The sequence below is a fragment of the Chelonoidis abingdonii genome, chromosome 14, assembly GCF_003597395.2.
Source record: "Chelonoidis abingdonii isolate Lonesome George chromosome 14, CheloAbing_2.0, whole genome shotgun sequence".
NCBI classification, from domain to species: domain Eukaryota; kingdom Metazoa; phylum Chordata; order Testudines; family Testudinidae; genus Chelonoidis; species Chelonoidis abingdonii.
In genome coordinates this window covers 32,270,218-32,290,981 of record NC_133782.1, presented here as the reverse complement: position 1 = coordinate 32,290,981, position 20,764 = coordinate 32,270,218, and the positions used below count along the sequence as shown (strand labels likewise).

The following is a 20,764-nucleotide window of genomic DNA, read 5'->3' as shown; positions in this document are numbered from 1 at the left end:
ATGATGGGGAGGCATAATTGGGTGCAAAAAAAAAGACAGCTGTTGCACCATTGGCAAAAGTAAGGCACTGCATGGTTCACAGGGAGAACCTGGGCATAAGAAAGATACCAGATGACCTGAAAGATGTACTTGATTAGACAACAGAAGCTGTTAATTTTATCAAAGCACACGCCAAGCAAATGCACATATTTTGGGGCAGTGTGTGCAGAAATGGGTGAATTGCATCACAACCTTCTTCTGCACACTGAGATCAGATGGCTTTCCAAGAGAAAAGGTTTGAATCATGTGTCTGAGCTTCATGAGTCTCTGAGGTATTTTTGGAAGAGCAAAGGCACAAATCAGGTAAATTCTCAGAGACCTGGCTTGCTCAGCTTGCTTATTATGCTGATATCTTTCATCACCTGAATCAACTTAATATTAGCCTGCAAGGGTGCCAGTCAAACACAGTGACTGCATTCATTGAGAAGCTGGGTCTATGGCAGAAGCGAGTGCACAAAGGGACCAGGAGCATGTCTCCACTCCTGCAGGAGTTTTTGAACGCCTGACTTTTGGTGCTTTGATGGCAGATTGCACAGATTCGCTTCTTACCTGTTTAGAACTTACATCAGCCACATGGTAACAATACTGAAATGATGTGGATTACAAATCTCTTTTTATCTGCTGATTGGAAATTGCTTGAAATGATTCCTAAAGAGGAGAAGGAATTTACTGAGTGGAGAAACTACATCAATGTGAAACGTGCCCACAGGCCCATGCCTGGTGATGAATTCTGGTTGCACATGTCTGGTGAATTCCCTGAACTGGCTAACCACGCTCTGTGAGGCCGCCTTCCATTTGCTTCCACTCCCCTTTGTGAAAATGGATTCTCAGCCCTCACCAGCATCAAAAAACAAACAGCGTTTGGTAGTGAATGTTCAAGGTCTAACTGAAATGATTCTTCAGCTGGACTCGCTGTGTGCTGCCAAACAAGCCCAAGGAGTGCATTAGTATCACGTAGGTTGTCAATAGGCTCATTTGCTGTGTTTTTATCAATGTGGTCCAATCATTTTTCTACAATGGTATTTGTGACAACTACAGTACCATGAAAGATACAGTTTATGAGCAAAAAAAATAATAAGGGGCAGTTGGGGGTCCACAGACTTGTCTGTGAAAATTTAGGGGTCCCTTGGGGGGACGTTGAGAACCACTGATCTAGAGAATCCCCACAGGCCACAGCACTAACCCTAGTCTGGGGATCCCACCCTTAGTAACCTGAACCCTACCCTGGGGAGCCCAACATTAGTAACCCTAGCCCTAGCCCTAGCCCTAACCCTAACCCTAACCCTAGCCCTGGAAGGACCCCAGTTATAGCCCTAGCCCAGAGACCCCTACACTTAGTAATCTGAACCATAGCCCAGGAGCCTCAGCTGTACAACCTTATGTGGGTAGGGTTGCCAACACCCTAGGATTGTCCTGGACTCCCCAGGAATTAAAGATTAATCTTTAATTAAAGATTATGTCGTGATGAAACCTCCAGGAATACATTCAACCAAAACTCTAGCCCAGGAATCCCTCCCCCTTACTAACCCTAACCCTAGCCCGCGAATCCCTACCCTTTACTAACCCTAACCCTAGCCCGGGAATCCCTACCCCTTACTAAACCTAACCTGGGAATCCCTAACCCTTACTAACCCTAGCCCTAGCCTGGGAATCCCTACCCCTTACTAAACCTAACCCGGGAATCCCTACCCCTTACTAACCCTAGCCCTAGCTCTAGCCTGATCCCTACCCCTTACTAACCCTAAACCTAGCCTGGGGAGACCTACCTTAAGTATCTCGAGCTGGGGGATCCCTACGGGCCTCAGGCCTATGCCTAGCCTGGGAGTCCTTACCCTCAGTTTTCCTAACTCTGGCCAGGGGAGCCCTACCTTTAATAACCCAAACCCTAGTCCAGAGAATCCCAGCTTTAGTAACCCTAGCTGGGGGATCCCAACGGGCCTCAGGCCTAACTCTACCCCACGACTGCACCATCTATAACCCCTCTGATGGAGTGAGCTGCTGAACCTTTATGACTGTTGGGACCCCATCCCAATGCTCCCCTTGCAGTTGTGGGAGTAGAACCGGTATCAGAATAGGTACAGGGGTCCCTGATACCAGGAACCCCCTCAGCACTTCCGTAGTCATTGCCGCATGTGCTTCCCTGGTGGCTTGCACCACCCTCAGCATTGGTGCAGTCGGGTGCTGATGTTGGGACCAACAGTGCCTTTGTTCTGTACCAATGGGATTGCTTCCATCTGAAGCACTACCTCCCACCTCGTTCTGGGTGATGGAGGCATCAGATCATCTTCTTGCTCCCTCTGGGATCACTCCACTCTTGTCCCCGGATCCCAAGACTCTTCTGCATCCAAGTCCAGGTCATCGTTGTCCTCCTCCTGCTGTGTGTCCCCCAATGAACACTTAGGACTGCTAATGGACCATTATGGTGCCCAAGATGGGCTTGTGTCCCATGGTTGGGATGGAGGTCTCTGGCCACCCATGCCTCATCCATATCTTGACCCCCTTAGAATCAGTGGGACGCCTCTTGTTCACGAGGTCCAGCCCTTTGTCTCGGACAAAGGCAAAATCATCCATCAGATATGCAGATCAGCCACAGGCTCAGACATCAGCCACCTTCCTCCCTACAGAGCCTTTAAAGCAGTGGTTCTCAACCTGTGACCCGCAGGCTATGTCTATGGGGTCTGCAAAAAACAGGCTGAAAATGGACTGAACAGAATTCAACTCCATACACAGACAAAAGGGTCCACGCCACCACTGGAAATTTTTAAGGGCCCACAAATGAAAAAAAGGTTCAAATCCACTGCTCCAGAGCCCACTTCTCCAGGTGTGTCATCCCTGGGGCAAAATCCAGCCTTGGCTCAATTGAGCAGCTGGATCTTCTGGGTAGGAAAGTCTAGACGTCCTCATCGCTACAGCTGCAAATCACTAACCAACAGGCTTTGCTATCCAAATATGACTTCCTTACTCAGACAGCTATGTCCAAGTTCGCAGAGCAGCTGTCCACAGCTCAAGGCAGATCAGGCCAAGCTCATCCTCATAGCCTCAGTGTGGCTAAGACCATGCTGGTTCACCAATCTGCTCGTGCTGATGATTCAGCCTCCCATACTGCTTCCTCCGCAGCCTGACCGGCTCACTCAGAGCCATGGCTGCACTCACCATCCGACACTCAACTCCCTGTACCTCACTGCCTGGTGGCTGCAAGGTTGAATGAAGAAGAAGAGCAGTGTTTGGTGGCTGTCCAACAAGTCCTACTCAACAGTAGGAAGTCCTCTACCAGCATGGCCTACTTAGCGAAGAGGAAAAGGTTTTCAGTGTGGTCATTGGCCCATGGGATCCAACTGACACAGACTGCAGGTGACACCGATAGTGTTCCTCAGTGATGTTTCCTTACTGGACATTTGCAGGGCGGCCATGTGGTCGTCCATAAGTACATATACTGACCATTATGCTATTACCACATCTTACAGAGCGGCCGCAAGCCTCAGAAGGGCAGTCCTGTGATCCTTATTTCAGTGGACTCTGAACCCCGCCTCCAGATTGGGGTACTGCTTGTGAGTCATCTAAGTGGAACACACATCTGCATCTTCTCGAAGAAGACATGGTTACTTATTGTAACTGGTTCTTTGAGATGGGATGCAGATGTATATTCCACAATCCAAGCTCCATCCCCTCTGCAATGGAGTCTCCTCTCATGGGCTTTTGGCATGAAGGAACTGAGGCAGGGCTGGGGTGGTGCCACCTCATATAGCCAAGCGAGGAGCCACAGCCACGAGGCATGAGCACTGCTCCTCTATGGGTACTGTTAGGGGAAAATCTCTGTTTCCAGTGCACTGGGTGTACACACATCTAAGTGGAATATATGTCTTCATCATACCTCTTAGAACCACAGTGACAGTGAGTAACAATTTCTTTTTTAAATTGGTTTAGGAGAAAACCAAGATGATGGTGTGATAGTAGCAGATCTTTCTTCCTTTGATACTGTATGCTAGAGTTTTACATTTTCTTCTTATGTGTAGGCTGTTTGATTCCGTGCATAAAGAATTCTGTCATGGAGAAGAAGAAGTTGTTCTGATCATAATAAGCTTTTCATTAAAAGGTTTGTATTTTAGGGTCTGGTATATGCTTTTTATCACAATGGTGAGTTTCTTTTCTTCCAGTATAATTTGTTGGAGGAAGTATGTTTAATTATATTTTCCTCTCCATTGAAGCGTAGCGGATGCAGCTGCCCCTGGTGGCTTTGAATGATCCTGAGACTGTAACGTGGTCTTAGAGCAGTTTAAAACCTGAGTATCTTTTAACGATGTCAATGAGGTTTAGCCTTTAATAATAACAATGGGCTCTGCAATCTAGCAGCCAAAGGTCTAATGAGAGCCAGTGGCTGGAATGTGAAGCCAGACACGTTCGGACAGGAAAGGGGGGGCCAATTTTTAACAGTGAAGGTAAAACACTTTGCCCAGGACTCCATCACTGCTAAGTTTTATCCCAAGCCTGGGCTGTTTTTCTATGAGATCTGCTCTAGTTCAACAGGGTTAATTCCAGGAGGGGCTCTGGCCCGTGTTACCCAGGACAGATCAGATGGGCACAGTGCTCCCTTCTGGCCTTGGCGTCTATTTTTCACTTCAGCCCCCACTGACATGGCTAGTTATCACCTTGTACACATTGGTTTGATTAAAACATCTGTATTATGCACTGTCATCCTGACATGCTCTTTTAGGAGGGGTCAGTGTCTTCTGTTATCCTTGGGGAATGTTTTCATACCATCCTTGATAGCAGGATGTGTTTGCATGAATCCTCTGTGCTTAGGAATGTGTATTTCTGCAATATCCGCCCTGTTCTTGCCAGATTCCGTGAGCAGGTCCTGCCTCATACCAGGCCTTTGATACAAGGGCTAATGTCTCAGGCTCTCTTCCTACCTGTATGTTTCATTTGTCAGGCGACCACTGGTTGGCCCAACATGTGCAGCGCATGGGTGAAGCTGACGGACAGGCTATTTCATAGCTATGCTGGCTAAAGCTTCCTCTGTGTCCTGCAAATGCCCGTACCCTCTGCCCTCGCCCACATTGCTCCCAGATGCTCCTCATTCAACCTGCACCATCCCCCCGTCCTCGCCATTGCCACAACAAACCCTGAGCCTTTGCTTCCTTCTCACTCCTTTGCCTGCCCTGTCCATGCAGATGGTAAGTGCTCAGGGGCAGAGCAGGTCTCGCTGTGTCTTTGCCCAGAGGGGCCCTGAGCCTTGTGAATATGAACCCTAAAAACAGTGGCCCATCAGCTCCCCATGATCCTAACTAGCCACGATGGCCCTAAACTCTGGTCTTCATGGCTGAGGATGTGAGAGCAATGCCCACACCTGAGCCATTCTTTTTAGGTGACAAATCTGAGGAACTGTCCCAGATTGAAGTGTCATTAGAGGAGGTTTTGGAACGAACTGATAAACTAAACAGTAATAAGTCACCAGGACCAGCTGGTATTCACCGAAGAGTTCTGAAGGAACTCAAATGTGAAATTGCAGAACTACTAACTGTGGTATATAACCTATCATTTAAATCAGCTTCTGTACCAAATGACTAGATAGCTAATGTGACAGCAATTTTTAAAAAGGGCTCCAGAGGCAATCCCAGCAATTACAGGCTGCTAAGCCTGACCTTAGTACCGGGAAAACTGGTTGAAACTATAGTAAAGAACAGAATTGTCAGCCAGGGCCAGCTTTAGGCCGATTCTCACGATTCCCTGGAATTGGGCACCGCCTCTTAGGCACCTTTTTTATTATTTTTTTTATTTACCCGGCAGCGGTCCAAGGTTTCGGTGGTAGGGGGTCCGCTCCAGGGGTCTTTGGCAGCATTTCAGCAGTGAGGGGGCCTCCGGGGCCGTGGAAGACCTGGAGCAGACCCCCACCCCACCGAAATGCTGCCGAAGCCCCAGACCGCTGCTGGGTATTCAAATCAGGCCGCATCCTTCATAAAGCCGGCCCTGTTGTCAGGCACATAGATGAACATAATTTGTTGGGAAAGAGTCAACATGGTTTTTGTAAAGGGAAATCATGCCTCGTCAATCTACTAGAATTCTTTGAGGGGGCCACAAACATGTGGACAAGGGGGATCCAGTGGCTAAAGTGTACTTAGATTTTCAAAAGCCTTTGAAAAGGCTCTTAAGTAAAGTAAACTGTCATTGGATAAGAGGGAAGGTTCTCTCATGGATTGGTAACTAGTTAAAAGATAGGAAACAAAGTGTAGGTATAAAGGGTCAGTTTTCAGAATGGAGAGAGGTAAATAGTGGTGTCCTCCAGGGGTCTGTACTGGGACCAGTCCTAGTTAACATAAATGATCTGGAAGAAGGGTAAACAGTGAGGTGACAAAATTTGCAGATTATACAAAACTACTCAATATAGTAAAATCCCAGACACTGCGAAGAGTTACAAAGGGATCTCTCAAAACTGGGTGACTGGGCAAAAAAATGGCAGATGAAATTCAATGTTGCTAAACGCAAAGTAATGCACATTGGAAAACGTAATTCCAGCTGTACATATAACATGATGGGGTCTAAATTAGCTGTTACCACTCAAGAAAGAGACCTTGGAGTCATTGTGGATAGTTCTCTAAAATCATCCACTCAATGTGCAGCGACAGTCAGAAAAGCAAATAGAATGCTTAGCATCATTAAAAAAGGGATAGGTAATATGACAGAAAATATCACACTGCCTCTATATAAATCCATGGTACACCCACATCTTGAATACTGCGTGCAGATGTGGTTGCCCCATCTCAAAAAAAGATACATTGGAATTGGAAAAGGTTCAGATAAGGGCAACAAAAATAATTAGGGGTATGGAACGGCTGCTGTTTGAGGAGAGATAAATAAGACTGGGACTTTTCAGTTTGGAAAAGAGATGACCAAGAGGGTCTATGATAGAGGTCTATAAAATCATGACTGGTGTGGAGAAAGTAAAGAAAGACGTGTTACTACTTCTCATACCACAAGAACTAGGGGACACCAAATGAAATTAATAGGCAGCAGGTCTGAAACAAACAAAAGGAAGTATTTCTTCACACAACGCACAGTCAGCCTGTGGAACTCTTTGCCAGAGGATGTTGTGAAGGCCAAGACTATAACAGTGTTCAAAAAAGAGCTAGATAAATTCATGAGGATATGTCCATCAATGGCTATTAGCCAGGATGGGCAGGGATGGTGTCCCTAGCCTCTGTTTGCCAGAAGATGGGAATGGGTGATGGGGTGGCTCACTTGATGATTACCTGTTCTGTTCATTCTCTCTGGTGCAGCTGGCTTTGGCCACTGTTGGAAGACAGGAAACTGAGCTAGATGGACCTTTGGTCTTCTAGCACCACTGCTCCGAACCACAACCTCCACTGCTACAATAGTGCACCCAGCCCAAGGGCCCCTACAAAATCTGTCCCATCGCCAAAGCCCCCAGTTCCCTTCAAGACATCTGTCATGCCACCTCCAACACCCACCTTCACCACAGGGCTGACCCAGTGCCCTGCGTGCTGGGGAGAAGGACTGTGCCATTATGGACCCTGACCCACACGTCCAGAAACAACAGCCACATCGAGATCTGCCCCAGGAACTCAGGCCTCTGCGGCCCTCTCACCGGTCAGGCAATCAGTGCAGAGCAGCATTTAGGGAGGCACTCTGGCTACATGCCATGCTGGCCATTCCTAGAGGCACCCATATACTTACCACTGCCCTCCCCATGACTGGGTCTGGCCCTTCCTGCAGAGCCCTGTGTCCAGGACAGCAGGGCAGGGGGATAAGGCAAGAGGGAGCTCTTGGCACTGAACACAAAGGCCCTGAGTGAGGCAAGCACTATCCCAGACCCTGCCTACCACATGAGTGCTTTAAATGGCCCCCGCATCTCCCGGTCCCAGGAGCTGGCCAGGCCTCAGTGCCACAGCCAGAATGGAAGGGCTGAAGTCCCAGCATGGTGGAGGTAGCCGGGGCAGTGGTGGGCCAAGCCCAGCCTGCACATTCCACCACCACCACCACCACCACAGGGCTGAGATTTTTGGACTTATTCCAGGGATCCTCCATGCAGGCTCCCTCCTTAGCGTGTGTGCATGGCCTGGTGGTGTGTACTCAGGCGTGTGCTTTCGTGGTGGGTGTGAAGGCTGCACCAAATCCAAGCTGGCGTGCTGGCTAGGCCCCATGTGCTGGCTTTGGAGCCACCACGGTGGCAGGGTGTGGGGGTGAGACGGGGGCTATGTGGCAGCAGGAGTCCAGGGGCACTTGGCCTGGCTTAGCCAGGATCCCTCCGGGTGCTCTGGGAAGTGGCTCTCTTTGAGAGGCTGCAGCAGGCCAGAGCCCCACTCTGGGGCGCTCAGACCTTGCTGCCTCCGGCCTGGACTTGTGGCTGGCATCAGTGCAGGCAGAGGAGTGGGATGGGAAGGGCCCATTCAGTCTCTCCTGGCCCCTGGGGCTGGTAAGGGGCTTTGCAGCTGACCTCAAGGTGAGTGCTGAGGCTGGCTGTTGCTATGACCCTCCCCTGGGACGGAACGTAAGAAAGTGTCAGGAAATCCACACGACTGGCCAAAGCTGCAGCCCCTGAGATTTTAGGCAGGATTGAGCCTGGGGGTCTCACTGAGCAAGAGCTGGCAGCCAGAAGCCCGGGAGTGGGGCTCACGGGAGGAGCGGAGAGCACACGTCAGGTCAGTTGCTTTAGTATTTTCAGGTCCCGGTTAAGATCATTCCTGCCGACTGTAACAGGCTCTGAGCTGCAGCCTGGCAACATGTCTGTCCTCAGTGACACTGCTCCTGGGAGCCCCCCAGGGCTAGCTGGCAGAGCGCGCACCAGGTCACAACTCACTGTAGCCAGCCGGCATCATGTAAAGTATCATCTGCAAACTGGCAATCCAGTGCTCCTGAAATCATGGGCAAAGAGTTACAGATGTGTGCTGGAAATATGGTCTTAAAATGTGTTTGCCAGGCAGCCCATCGACCCAGCCTGCCCTAGATAAAGGAATGGGCATTTACATGCTGGCCAGCTTGACTGCAGAGGACAATTGAAAATACATTTACATATAAGGTAAATGAAGCCAGCAAGTCGGGGAGATGACCGCTTAACAGTCCCCTCAGGGGATGGAGCCTGCACCCTGGGGAGCCCTCCTGGCTCTTGAACCAGAGACCATGAACTTTGAGGTAATATATGGAGAGAGGGGCCAAAGAGACATTCAAGTCATCACTCCCCAGGATACAAAGGGAGCAGCACCTGTGGACTTAATGAAAGTGGATCTTCTTAGCCTGGGAGGCAACAGCAGCTGGAAACTGACTAGAGGAGAGAAACCTGCTTAGACACAAACTGTAATGTGCTGAAATGACATTTTAGTCACTGAAAAGCGTGTTTTGGTTTATTATATTTGTAACTCTGCCTGTCTCTTTCATCCTTTCCTATCAGCACTTAAATCTCTGCTCTTTGTTAATAAACTGATCCTGGTTTTACTACAAAATCATCTCAACTCAGGGTAGTACCCTGGAGTGTGAGCTCTCAGCTCACCTACCAGGCTGCAGTGCATACTGTCTCTTCGGAGGCAGCGGGGGAGAGGGACTGGACACTGCAGGGAGATGTCTCTGGGGAGCTCGGGAACTGGCGGAGTCCTGTGGAGTTTGCTGGCAAGGCAGACAAGCTGGTGTGTCTGGGAGCTGACCCAGAGCTTAGCAGCTGCTGAGACTGAGAAGGGTCACAGGGGGAAACATCACAATCATGCTTGGGGCTCTGCAGACCAACATTCCCTGCTCAGCATTGACTCTCCAGCTAGTCTCAGGCCCTTCCCTTAACACACACAATGGCAGAGTTCACAGACAAGCTGGAAGGCCCTGGCTGGCTTCATACAGAAACCTCCAGAAGTGAAGCGGCCCTTCTTTGCTGCCTGCTGCAGCCACAGGGCAGGAAACCACTGACAGCCCTGGCCTATTACTGCCCATGCTGAGCGGCAGGAACCTCTCGTATTAATGAGCACCTGGGACGCGCTCAGTGGCTCTGGATCTGTCACTAGGCTGGTGGTTTCAGTTCCCCAGGAGTCTGGCTGAGGGCTTGTCTACACTTACAACACTGGCACATGTCAGTGTACCCACTGTCAATGCCAAGGGGAGGCCTTCTCCCTTTGATGTGGTTACTCCACCTCCCCGTGAGGCAGGCGCTAGGTAAGGGGAGACGTCGCCTGTTGACAGAGCGCTGCCTGCACTGGCAGTCAGGGCGGTTTAACTGTGTCGCTCGGGGCAGGGTGTGGGTGGATTTTTCACACCTGAGCAACATCGTTCTACTGACCTAACGTCCTAGCAGAGACCAGGCCTCATGGCAATGCCTGGGCAAGCAGAAGGCCCTTTCTAATCATTTCTAACAGCTTCACTTCCCAGCCACCTGCCAGAGGGAGGCGCCTCACCAGCTCTAGCCTGCATGGGCAGCACCCAAACCAGTTGGAACAGGAGAGGCGACCAGCTGTGAGTCCCACCCACAAACCGGAGGATCTGGGCAGGGCAGGAGAATGTGCAGTGATGCTGTTCTGTGCCAGCAACTGAAGAGCAAACCCAGGCTAGCTGAGCCTGCAGTGAAGCATGAGATTAGATGAGGCTTTTAAAGTCACCAAAAACGTCCGTCTCTCCAGCAAGGGGGGCCCGGGCCACAGGAGGACATGTTGGGTTTTTGTTGTTTTCAGTGCTAATGCTCTGTTGCAACCACTAAATGAACTACATTGGGGTTGTCTATATGGCGAATTAGTGTGTGGCAAGGTGGGGTGTAACTCTACCGCGCTCCAGCCTACCATCCGCTAAGGCCATGTCTACACATGGGCACTACAGCAGCACAGCTATACCACTGTAACACCGTACCGCAGCTGCTTCCAACAGCAACCAAAGGGCTTTCCCAGGGGTGTAGGTAATCCACCTTCCCAAGCAGTGGTAGCTGATGGAAGAATTTCCCATCAACCTGGCCACATTTATAGCAGGGTTTAAGCTGGTAGAGCGACATCGCTCAGGACACACACTGTCACTATGCTGCTCAAAAGTTTCAGTGTAGACCAGGCCTGTCTGTAGGGCCCCTGTTGTTGTGCACTAGGAAGTGTAGTGCTGCTGCGCACTGGGGGGGGGGGGTGCAGCACACTGCTGTGCACTAGGAGGTGTAGCACACTGCTATGCACTATAAGGGGTAGCGCTGCTGTGCACTAGGAGATGTAGTGCTGCTGTGCACTAGTGGGGTGTAGCACGCTGCTGTGCACTAGAAGATGTAGCGCTGCTGTGCACTAGTGGAGTGTAGCACACTGCTATGCACTAGGAGATGTAGTGCTGCTGTGCACTAGTGGGGTGTAGCACGCTGCTGTGCACTAGAAGATGTAGCGCTGCTGTGCACTAGTGGAGTGTAGCACACTGCTATGCACTAGGAGATGTAGTGCTGCTGTGCACTAGTGGGGTGTAGCACACTGCTGTGCACTAGGAGATGTAGTGCTGCTGTGCACTAGTGGGATGTAGCACTGCTGTGCACTAGGAGGTGTAGCGCTGCTGTGCACTAGTGGGATGTAGCGCTGCTGTGCACTAGGAGGTGTAGCGCTGCTGTGCTCTAGGAGGTGTAGCGCTGCTGTGCACTAGGAGATGTAGTGCTGCTGTGCACTAGTGGGGTGTAGCATGCTGCTGTGCACTAGGAGGTGTAGCGCTGTTGTGCTCTAGGAGGTGTAGCGCTGCTGTGCACTAGTGGGATGTAGCGCTGCTGTGCACTAGGAGGTGTAGCGCTGCTGTGCACTAGTGGGATGTAGCACTGCTGTGCACTAGGAGGTGTAGCACACTGCTGTTTCAAACAGATGCAGATCAAAGCACATGGGAACATTGAGGCTACGTCTACCCTTAGAGCTGGGGTGTGACTCCCAGCTTGCACAGACATACTCGCACTGGCTCTCTTTAAGCTAAAAGCAGCAGTGTAGCCATAGTATCACAGGCAGCGGCGAGGGCAGCATGGGCCAGTCACTCTGAGTGCAAACCCGCCTGGACCCCATGGGCACGTACATGGCACTGCTAGCCCATACTGCCACTAGCTGCTGCCGGGGCTCCCCAGATACACTATCTGTAGTGCACTCGTGCGTATGTCTCCACAAGCTGTGCGCTTTCAGTGCACAGCAGCAGGGGCCTCCTGGACAGCACGTGTGCAGCACGCTGGAGCACTGGCAATTTACACCGCAGCTTGCCCCACAATGAGGGTGTGTCTACCCTTAAAATGCTGCAGCTGCGCTGCTGGAGCTCCTCAGTGAAGACGCTGAGACGAGGGCTTCTCCCACCAGTGTAGGTTCTCCCCTCCCCTCAAGGTGTAGCTAGGGCGCAGCCAGGGAGAATTCGCCTGTCAACCTGCCGCTGTCTACACCTGCGTTGCTCAGGGGGGTGGATTTTTCACACCCAAGCCGTGCAGTTAAACTGCTCGAATGTCCTCCTGTGGCCCAAGCCCCCCTCGCCGGAGAGACGGGCCCTTTCATTTAAGGCGTCTTTCCAGCACTGGCCACAGGCTTCCAAAGGGAGGAAATGCTGGTGCCCAAACCCAGCAGGCCTGCCAGGTGAGCAGTGTAGGGTAGCCAGATCCTGCCCGGAGAGGGGGAGAATTGTGAATCACACCTGAGCCAGGTAAGGCCAAGAGGTGGGCACCCAGCGCCCCGAAAGGGACTAGAGCCCACAGCTAGCCCCAGAAAGACACCAGCATCTCTTATCCAACTAGTGCCACACGGAGATGAGCTGGGGAGACTGATACAGGGGAGCAGGTCTACACACAACTTGTGTCTGCAGCACATCTCTGGCTATGAGTAACCGTCTGTTTGTGCTGCTGTTGTACAGCTGGTGGATGTGGCGAGCCCACCTCCACTCTTCTATCACTTTACAATTAATCATCACGGAGCACTAAGGACACGATTTCATCACGGAGGTCACAGATTTGGTGACTTTAAAAGACTTCTGTGACTTCTCTGCCTTCAACTTCAGCTGTGCACACTGGGGCGGTGGGGCTCTGGCTTCACCTCTACCTCCTGGGGCGGCGGGGCTCTGGCTTCACCCCCGCCCCCACCTGGAGCGGTGGCGGGACTCTGGCTTCACCCCTCCCCCCAGGGCAGCAGGGCTCTGGCTTCACCCCTCACCCCTGGAGTGGCAGGGCTCTGGCTTCACCCCTCCCCCCTGAGGCGACAGGGCTCTGGCTTCACCCTCTCCCACCCCCGGAGCAGTGGAGCTCTGGCTTCATCCCCCTGGGGCAGTGGAGCTTGGGCTTTCAGCCCCCCGGGGTGGGGGTCTCTGTCTGTCAGCCCCCCCGGGGTGGGGGTCTCCATCTGTCAGCTCCCTGGCAGCGAGGCTCAGCTTTCAGCGCCCTGGTGACAAGGCTGCCCTGGGGGGCAGGGCCTAGTGTTTCAGTGCCAGCCGCAGAGCAGGGGCACTCGGGCTGTCAGCCCCACCTCGCCCTTGGGCTTCAGCTTCAGCCCAACCCTCCTCCACCCATACCTTGAATTTGTACGTCTTTACCGTGACTATTCAATGAATTTTGCTTAATTTTACCATGACAAAAGCTTATCCCCACTGACTTGTATCAGTAAAATCAATACCCAGAGCACAAAGAATGCAGCAGAGGTGGAAGCTGCTCTGAGGATATTTCTCGATAGTTGATTTACCTCAGTCTGGTGCCACTTTGCACTGTTCATATAAATAACCTCCATATAAATATCTACAAATCTGGTGCAAAACACAAGACAGGAGTGACTGTTAATCATCCCGATCAGTTAGTAGGAGAGAGAAGGAGCCCTGGACTGGAGTCTGAACCAAACAAGTGGCCCTTACATTCTCCAGGGATCTCTCCACTACAGATGCGCCAGAGGCACAGCTGCACTGCATCCCTGCAGTGTAGACACTTACTACAGCAATGCAAGGAGGGGGTTGTTAGTTAACCTGCGCTGTCGGGCGGCGGCAGCAGGGTCAATGGGAGAATTCTTGTATCTACAGTAGGGAACCCAAATAGTGCCCAGGGCATGACGTTTTCATAGCCCTGAGCAATGTAGCTGGGCTGAGCTACATTTGAGTGCACATCAGGTCTCTGAAAGCCGCTGGGAAACCCCAGCAAATGCTGAGTGGAGAGAAGCAGCAAGTAATGGGTCAGATCCTTTGGGGTTTTCTAGCCCAGAGGGAGTAAAGATCTAACACAAGGACTACATGGGAAGACGTGTGTTTAACGGCAGTGTGGAGGGTGGGCGGGGGACGGGGCCACGCCTGGCTGGGAATCCCCAGCTCACAAGTGGGCTCAGACTTTGCTGGTCCCTCACCCCTACCCAAGTCATGGGGAGGGTCACAGACAGTTTGGCTCCTTCATTCCTTCCCCACCTCACTTTGCTGGCCTGTTGCAGCACCTCTCTAGTGTCTCTACTTGTCACTCTGCCGGTCCCACCTCTGCCCCTGAGGCCTGGTCTACACTTGACCACCAGGCTGACATGGCTGACATGACAGCTGTGAAAAAACACCCCCTGACTGACCCAGCTCTAACCTAACCCCCAGTGTCAGCACAGCTGTCGGTCCTAAGGCAATGGCAAAACCCCTTTCACTGGGACAGGTTGTGTCTATACAGCCTTGGCACTGTAGTCTCCATAGTGCAGACGTGCCCCAACTCTCTGACCTGTACAAAGGGGACAGGAACATGCCACCACCTTGTAAAGTGCACTAAGTTCTCCAGGTGAGAAGCCTCCGCGTTATTATGCTGAAGCCATGCAGAGAAAGCAGCACTGCTACTCCCACGGCTCTCAGAGAGGCTCCTCTGCTTAGCTCAAGGGAGAGAGGTACAGAGCTGATGTTTGTTGCAAATCTCCCTACAGCCAACCCCAGCTGGGACAGATTCCTCCCAGCTAACGAAAACCAAACAATTTACCCAAATCATTATCGGTCTGCTCCACAGCGTATCACAAGTTCTAAGCATGAAATACAACTACCCAGAGAGGGCAGCTTCTCCACTCCTCTTCCTCCTGATGCAGCATTTACAAAGAGTCCCAGCACCTTCAGTCACCAGCAAACTGCCCTTAAAAACTTCGGTATAAAGTGTCAATTTCTGGAGCAACAGCCACGGTCCTCTGGGGAGCCCAGTCTCTGACCGCACTTATCCATTGATGATCTTCTCACTAATGTACCCAGGCATTGTGTAGAGTACAAGAACCAGGAAGATGGTCACCACAGCAATAATGACCAAAGCAATGATGTACTTCTTGTACCGCTTCCAGATAAAAAAGATGAAGGTTTTCATGGGATTCACAAACCAGTTGAAGGATGTTTTTGGACGGCTAGAACGGAGAAAGGAAAAGGCTGTTGAGCTCAGACAAAGCAAAGCAAAGCTCCACCCAGTTCAATTCAGTGCCCTGGAAATCTACAACATGCTGTAGCTGCTGCTACTCACAGGCTGCAAATAACCAGGTACCAGATCAGTGGAGATCAGTCTGAATCCCTGAGCCCCTAAACTCAAATTGACGCCTGTGCCCACAATGTCTTCCTTCAAAACAGGACCCCATTCTCTGCATTCATTTCACTGCCAGCACAATCTGGAGGCTTCGTAGGACTCTTGCCCAGACATTAGACCAGGGCAGTCAATAGGCAGACTGCGGGTCAAATCCGGCCTGCCAGACACTTTTGAACAGACCACGAAATCTTTGTATTTTCTTATAATCATTGTTGTTATTTTTGTATTATTTTCTCTGGAGCCTGGACCCTGCACTAGACCAGGGTTCTGCAAGGCACCCACGCTGCAGATGATAAATAGCCTCTCCCAGGGCGGGAGGGACTTTTCATCCCCCCCCCCCCCTTTCACCTTCCGATGCATGCAGAGCACACACCTGCAGGCCATGGGAAACATCCGGCAGTGCTGGAGGATGACTGCACTGGCAGCTAACTAAGGCCTAGGCTGTTCTCCATATTTGCACCAATGTAACTAGCTCACTAAAACCAATGTAGTTACACCAGTGCACCCTCCTAGTGCAGGCACAACTACAGTGATACACAAGCCCTGTCGCTTGTTTCAGTAAATGTCTCAGAACAGCTCTGCCCGGGGACTCCACCTGGAGCCTCAGCCAGGATTGCTTGGTGCCAGGGACTCAGCCCACAGGCTCAGTGGAGATGGCTTCACTGCAGAGACTCCGTCTACAGCCTGAGCCCCGGCGTCCCCAGCAGCTCAGTGTCTCTGGATTCTGATCTTGGTTCCATGAAGCCTGAAAGCTCCTCTCTTTTCCCTCAGCGCCTGTGCACAGGCTGACCCAAGCTGGGAGCAGGCCTGGTATCAGCCCCCAGCCTACACTTCAATGCCTCTCTGCCTGGCACGTGTGCCTGGCACAAGTCAGCAGGGCCTGCTGAAACCATCCTTGAATACTTAAGGAGCTGACTGACGAGATCTCTGAGCCATTAGTGATTCTCTTCAAAAAGTCATGGAAGACAGAAGAGATTCCAGAGGCCTGGAGGAGGGTAAATATAGTGCCCATCTATAAAAAGGGGAATATGGACAACCCAGGGAATTACAGACCCATCAGCTTAACTTCTGTACCCGGAAAGATAACGGAGCAAATAATTAAGCAAGCAATTAGTGAACACCTAGAAGATAAGGTGATACGTAACAGCATGGATTTGTCAAGAACAAATCATGTCAAACCAACCTGACAGCTTTCTTTGACAGGGTAACAAGCTTTGAGGATGGGGGGAAGTGGTAGATGTGGTATATCTTGAGTTTAGTAAGGCTTTTGATACTGTCTTGTGTGACTGTCTCATAAACAAATTAGGAAAATGTAACCTAGCTGGAGCTACTATAAGGTGGGTGCAAAACTGGTTGAAAAACTGTTCCCAGAGAGTAGTTAGCAGTGGTTCAGAATCATGCTGGAAGGGCCTAAAGTGTGGGGTCCCGCAGGGACTGGTTCCGGGTCTGGTTCTGTTCAATATCTTCATCAATGATTTAGATAATGGCATAGAGAGTACACTTGTAAAGTTTGAAGATGATACCAAGTTTGGAGGGGTTGCAAGTGCTTTGGAGGATAGGATTATATAATTCAAAATGATCTGGACAAACTGGAGAAATGCTCTGAAGTAAAGAGAATGAAATTCAATAGGACAAATGTAAAGTACTTCACTTAGGAAGGAACAATCAGTTGCACACACACAAAATGGGAAATGACTGCCTAGGAAGGAGTGCTCAAGAAAGGGATCTGGGGGTCATAGTGCTCACAAGCTAAATATAAATCAACAGTGTAACAATGTTGCAAAAAAAGCAAACATCATTCTGGGATGTATTAGCAGGAGTGTTGTAAGCAAGACACAAGAAGTAATTCTTCCACTCTACTCCGTGCTGATTAGGCCTCAGCTGGAATATTATGTCCAGTTCTGGGTGCCACATTTCAGGAAAGATGGGAACAAATTGGAGAAAGTCCAGAGGAGAGCAAAAAAAATGATTAAAGGTCTAGAAAACATGACCTATGAGGAAAGTTTGAAATAATTGGGTTTGTTTAGTCTGGAGAAGAGAATACTGAGGGGGACATGATAACAGTTTTCTCATATATAAACCGTTGTCACAAGGAGGAAGGAGAAAAATTGTTCTTCTTAACCTCTAAGAACAGGACAAGAAGCAATGGTCTTAAATTGCAGCAAGGGAGGGTTAGGTTGGACATTAGGAAAAACTTCCAAACTGTCAGGGTGGTTAAGCACTGGAATAAGTTGCCCAGGGAGGTGGTGGAATCTCCATCACTGGACATGTTTAACAGCAGGTTAGACAAACACCTGACAGGGACGGTCTAGTCCTGCCATGAGTGCAGGGGACTGGACTTGACGACCTCTCGAGGTCCCTTCTAATTCTGTGATTCTATGATTGATACTCACTTGGGCTTCTCCAGGGGTTCAGGCTCTTTTCGGCCCAGACCAACAGGGTTCTTCTCGGCCTCCTCTACAGTCAGTAGCTGGAACTCAGCTTCCACTTTGCCCTGCAGAGAAACACACTTGAGACACATTGGTGTCTTCAGGACAAGTCAGACTCATACTGTCTTGTCTAGAGCCGCAGGGCCAGGTTTTCGATGGTCACTCAGTGGGAGTCAGGCACCAAACCTGCTCAGGCGCTTTGAAAATCCCTCCAGATGCCTATCTGCATCTACAGGCACCTAAATATCTTTGAAAATCTGCCCCTCGGGGCCTTTCTGGCCTCTGTGTCCCAGTCCCCCGCACGGAGTGGCCTCCGGAGCCTCTCACAGCTCCCGACACTCGCCTCTCGCCAGCGCCACCAGGAGCAAATCTAGGCACCATTCAGACACACCTGTGTCCCCAGAGCCCTGGCAGACTGCCTGCCCATGCAGCCACCTCCTCGAGACTCATCTCCTAGAGCAGGAGCTGCCCAGCACAGGGCTCTGCGCACTGTGCCTGTCATGGGGGGTCGGCGTGTCGAACGGCACTGCCCCATTTGCCCAGTGATACCCCCCATCACAGTGCTGTTCCTGGTGCTTTAGACATATCCTCCTGAGCACGGATGCTACAGGACCGGTGAATGTCCACTCGAGACAAGTGCTCGGCACAATGACTGCCCTCTCCAGAGATCAGGCACAAAAGGCCTCCGCCTTCCACTTGCCCAGTGAGAGAAGCCGAGGCATTGTCCCAGCAGCCCACTGGGAGTGAACACTACCTTCCTCCTGGCACACTGAACCCAGCCTGCATTCCACTGTGGGGCCGGGTCCCAATGGGACATCACTAGGTGTTGCTGCATGGAGCTGTGAGCATGGGTGCATTGCTGACATGCTTCCTCAGCTGCTAACACCTGGTTGGTTTGTGCAGCGAAAGGGGGAACCTGGTGCAGGCATATCAGCAGCACGCCAGGCTACAGCCCTCTCTCCCTCCCTTTACTGAGATCCTGGCCGCACCTCTCCCCACACACCTGCTGATTTTCACATGCCCTGTCCTCGGCCCCTCAGAGCCCCAGGACCTCCTGGCCACCCTCTTCCTGGCTGGGAAACTCCAACTAGCCATTGCCAAGGTCAGGCTCCTAGCCTCACATCTCCAGCTACCAAATATTCCTACCCTTGGGGGGAGCGTCCTCACTCAAACCACAGGAGTCCTCTCAGGGCCTTCAGAGGAAATGCTTGCCAAGTCTAGGATCCCATCTCACTGCTATGGCTGATTCAGTAACTGCCAGTGGCAGGCTCTGTCTGAGTCCCAGGGGGACCCTGGGGCAGCCAATCCCACGCCCTCTCCTGTGCTTGTTGACAGGAATCACAGACCAGGCAGGAAAGGGTGAAACATCTGCAAGATCCAGGCAGCTGGAGCTCAGTGGGGAGCCAGGTCTGACTTCTTGCTAGCCCAGGCAGGAAGCTGGAACCAGCCAGGAGAGGAGGCTGCCCTGTGCTCAGAAACAGGGGACTCAGAGAAGCAGCAGCCCTCCCACCAATGACAATGCCTATACATCAGCCCTCCTCTCTCCTCTCTCTCTCGCCTGCAGGGCAGGGAGAATCTCCCATAGACACTTCTGCCCCCAGAAGACCGCTCAGCTAAGCAAACAAGCTCTGAACAGTGCTGAGCTGGAGGCTGAGAGCACCGAGCTATGATGCTCTCTGCCATATCCACGGGTCCTGGGACACACAGCCCCACGCCCACTACAAAACTTTTGCAGTTAGCCAGTGCCCAGCTGCAGGCCTCACGCTCCACAGAGCTCAGGCAGGCCGGCACTGAGCACTGCCTCACAGTACAAGGGCTCTGCCCCTCTCTCTTGCTCCTTACCGTCAGGAGGTACTTGTTCCCACTGGGGTCTGTGAACTCAATGTCTTCCGGCTTAATCGATGACCTCTTCTTCTTCTTCTTCTTCTTCTTCTTCTCCTTGGCCTCTCGCTCCTCTCGTTCCTCATCTTCCTGGTCTTTCAGTTTGATGAAGGGCCACCAGCCCCTCATCCGCTTGTTCCGGAAGATGGAGAAGCGGGGAGTGGCCTTTTCCTTGGCCATCTTAATAGTGCACTGCTCAGAGCTCTTGGCTGCCCGCACCATGTCGTTCAGCTTCAGTTCAATGGATCCTTCAAAGACAGGCAGGAAGTGAGGACCTCAGGGATCGATCATTAATGTAAATGCAAGTAACACATTAGGGCCAGGATCAACATGCTGCTTGGCCTGCACCCATCCCAGTCCCCAGAGAATCAGTCACATTCCCACCACAGGCAGTGATTTCTGTTTGTAGCTCTCAAGGGAAAGGTCCATCAACAGTGTTACCCTCACTTTAGGGATGGGGAAAGTGAGGGTCAGAGTGAGAGGAAGTGACTTGCCTCACATGCTGCGTTGGTGGCACAGCCTGGAACAGAAACCAGATCTCTTGAATCCCACTCTTCCGGCCAAGCCATTTAACCACTCTGTCTCCTAAACAGAATCACCCCTGAGCAGTGCCACATTATGCCTCTCATCAGTACCTGTAGGTCTAAATCTACCCTCTTCTCATGCCCGAGCTTGTCCTTCATATTCAGGACAGAATGATAAAATCTTGACACTGGGGTGGGAGAACTAACACTTTGTTCAGGCTACAGCCAGGATGCTAGCACCATCGCCAGCTCCCTCCGGTTCTATCTCCCTCGTTTTGTGTCTTTATCACAAATGTAAGCAGCTCATGTCCCAGAAATACCACGATGTTCTGGGTCTAATGATCTCTTTTTGCCATCAGTAGATGGCACTGCTGAGCAGGTTTCCATTATAGGCCTTTCCGTACCAATGAAGCCTTTTGAATTGATTGGCAATGGGTTAATTA

At 51.2% G+C, this 20,764-nt stretch overlaps 2 protein-coding genes across 2 annotated transcripts in view; one reads left to right on the top strand and one right to left on the bottom strand.

Annotated features, from left to right (window-relative positions):
• The window catches only part of FAM83C (family with sequence similarity 83 member C), a 293,103-nt gene that overhangs the window by 259,979 nt on the left and 12,360 nt on the right, over positions 1 to 20,764 (top strand). The window lies entirely within an intron of this gene.
• LOC116816902 (fer-1-like protein 4) overlaps positions 13,558 to 20,764 on the bottom strand; it is a 120,903-nt gene continuing 113,696 nt past the window's right edge. Inside the window, exons 42-44 of the mRNA XM_032766535.2 lie at positions 19,759 to 20,045; positions 17,881 to 17,981; positions 13,558 to 15,314 (exon numbers count right to left, since the gene is read on the bottom strand). Coding sequence (XP_032622426.1) covers positions 15,134 to 15,314; positions 17,881 to 17,981; positions 19,759 to 20,045 — 569 coding nt within the window. The 3' untranslated portion in view covers positions 13,558 to 15,133. The remainder of the gene's footprint in view (positions 15,315 to 17,880; positions 17,982 to 19,758; positions 20,046 to 20,764) is intronic.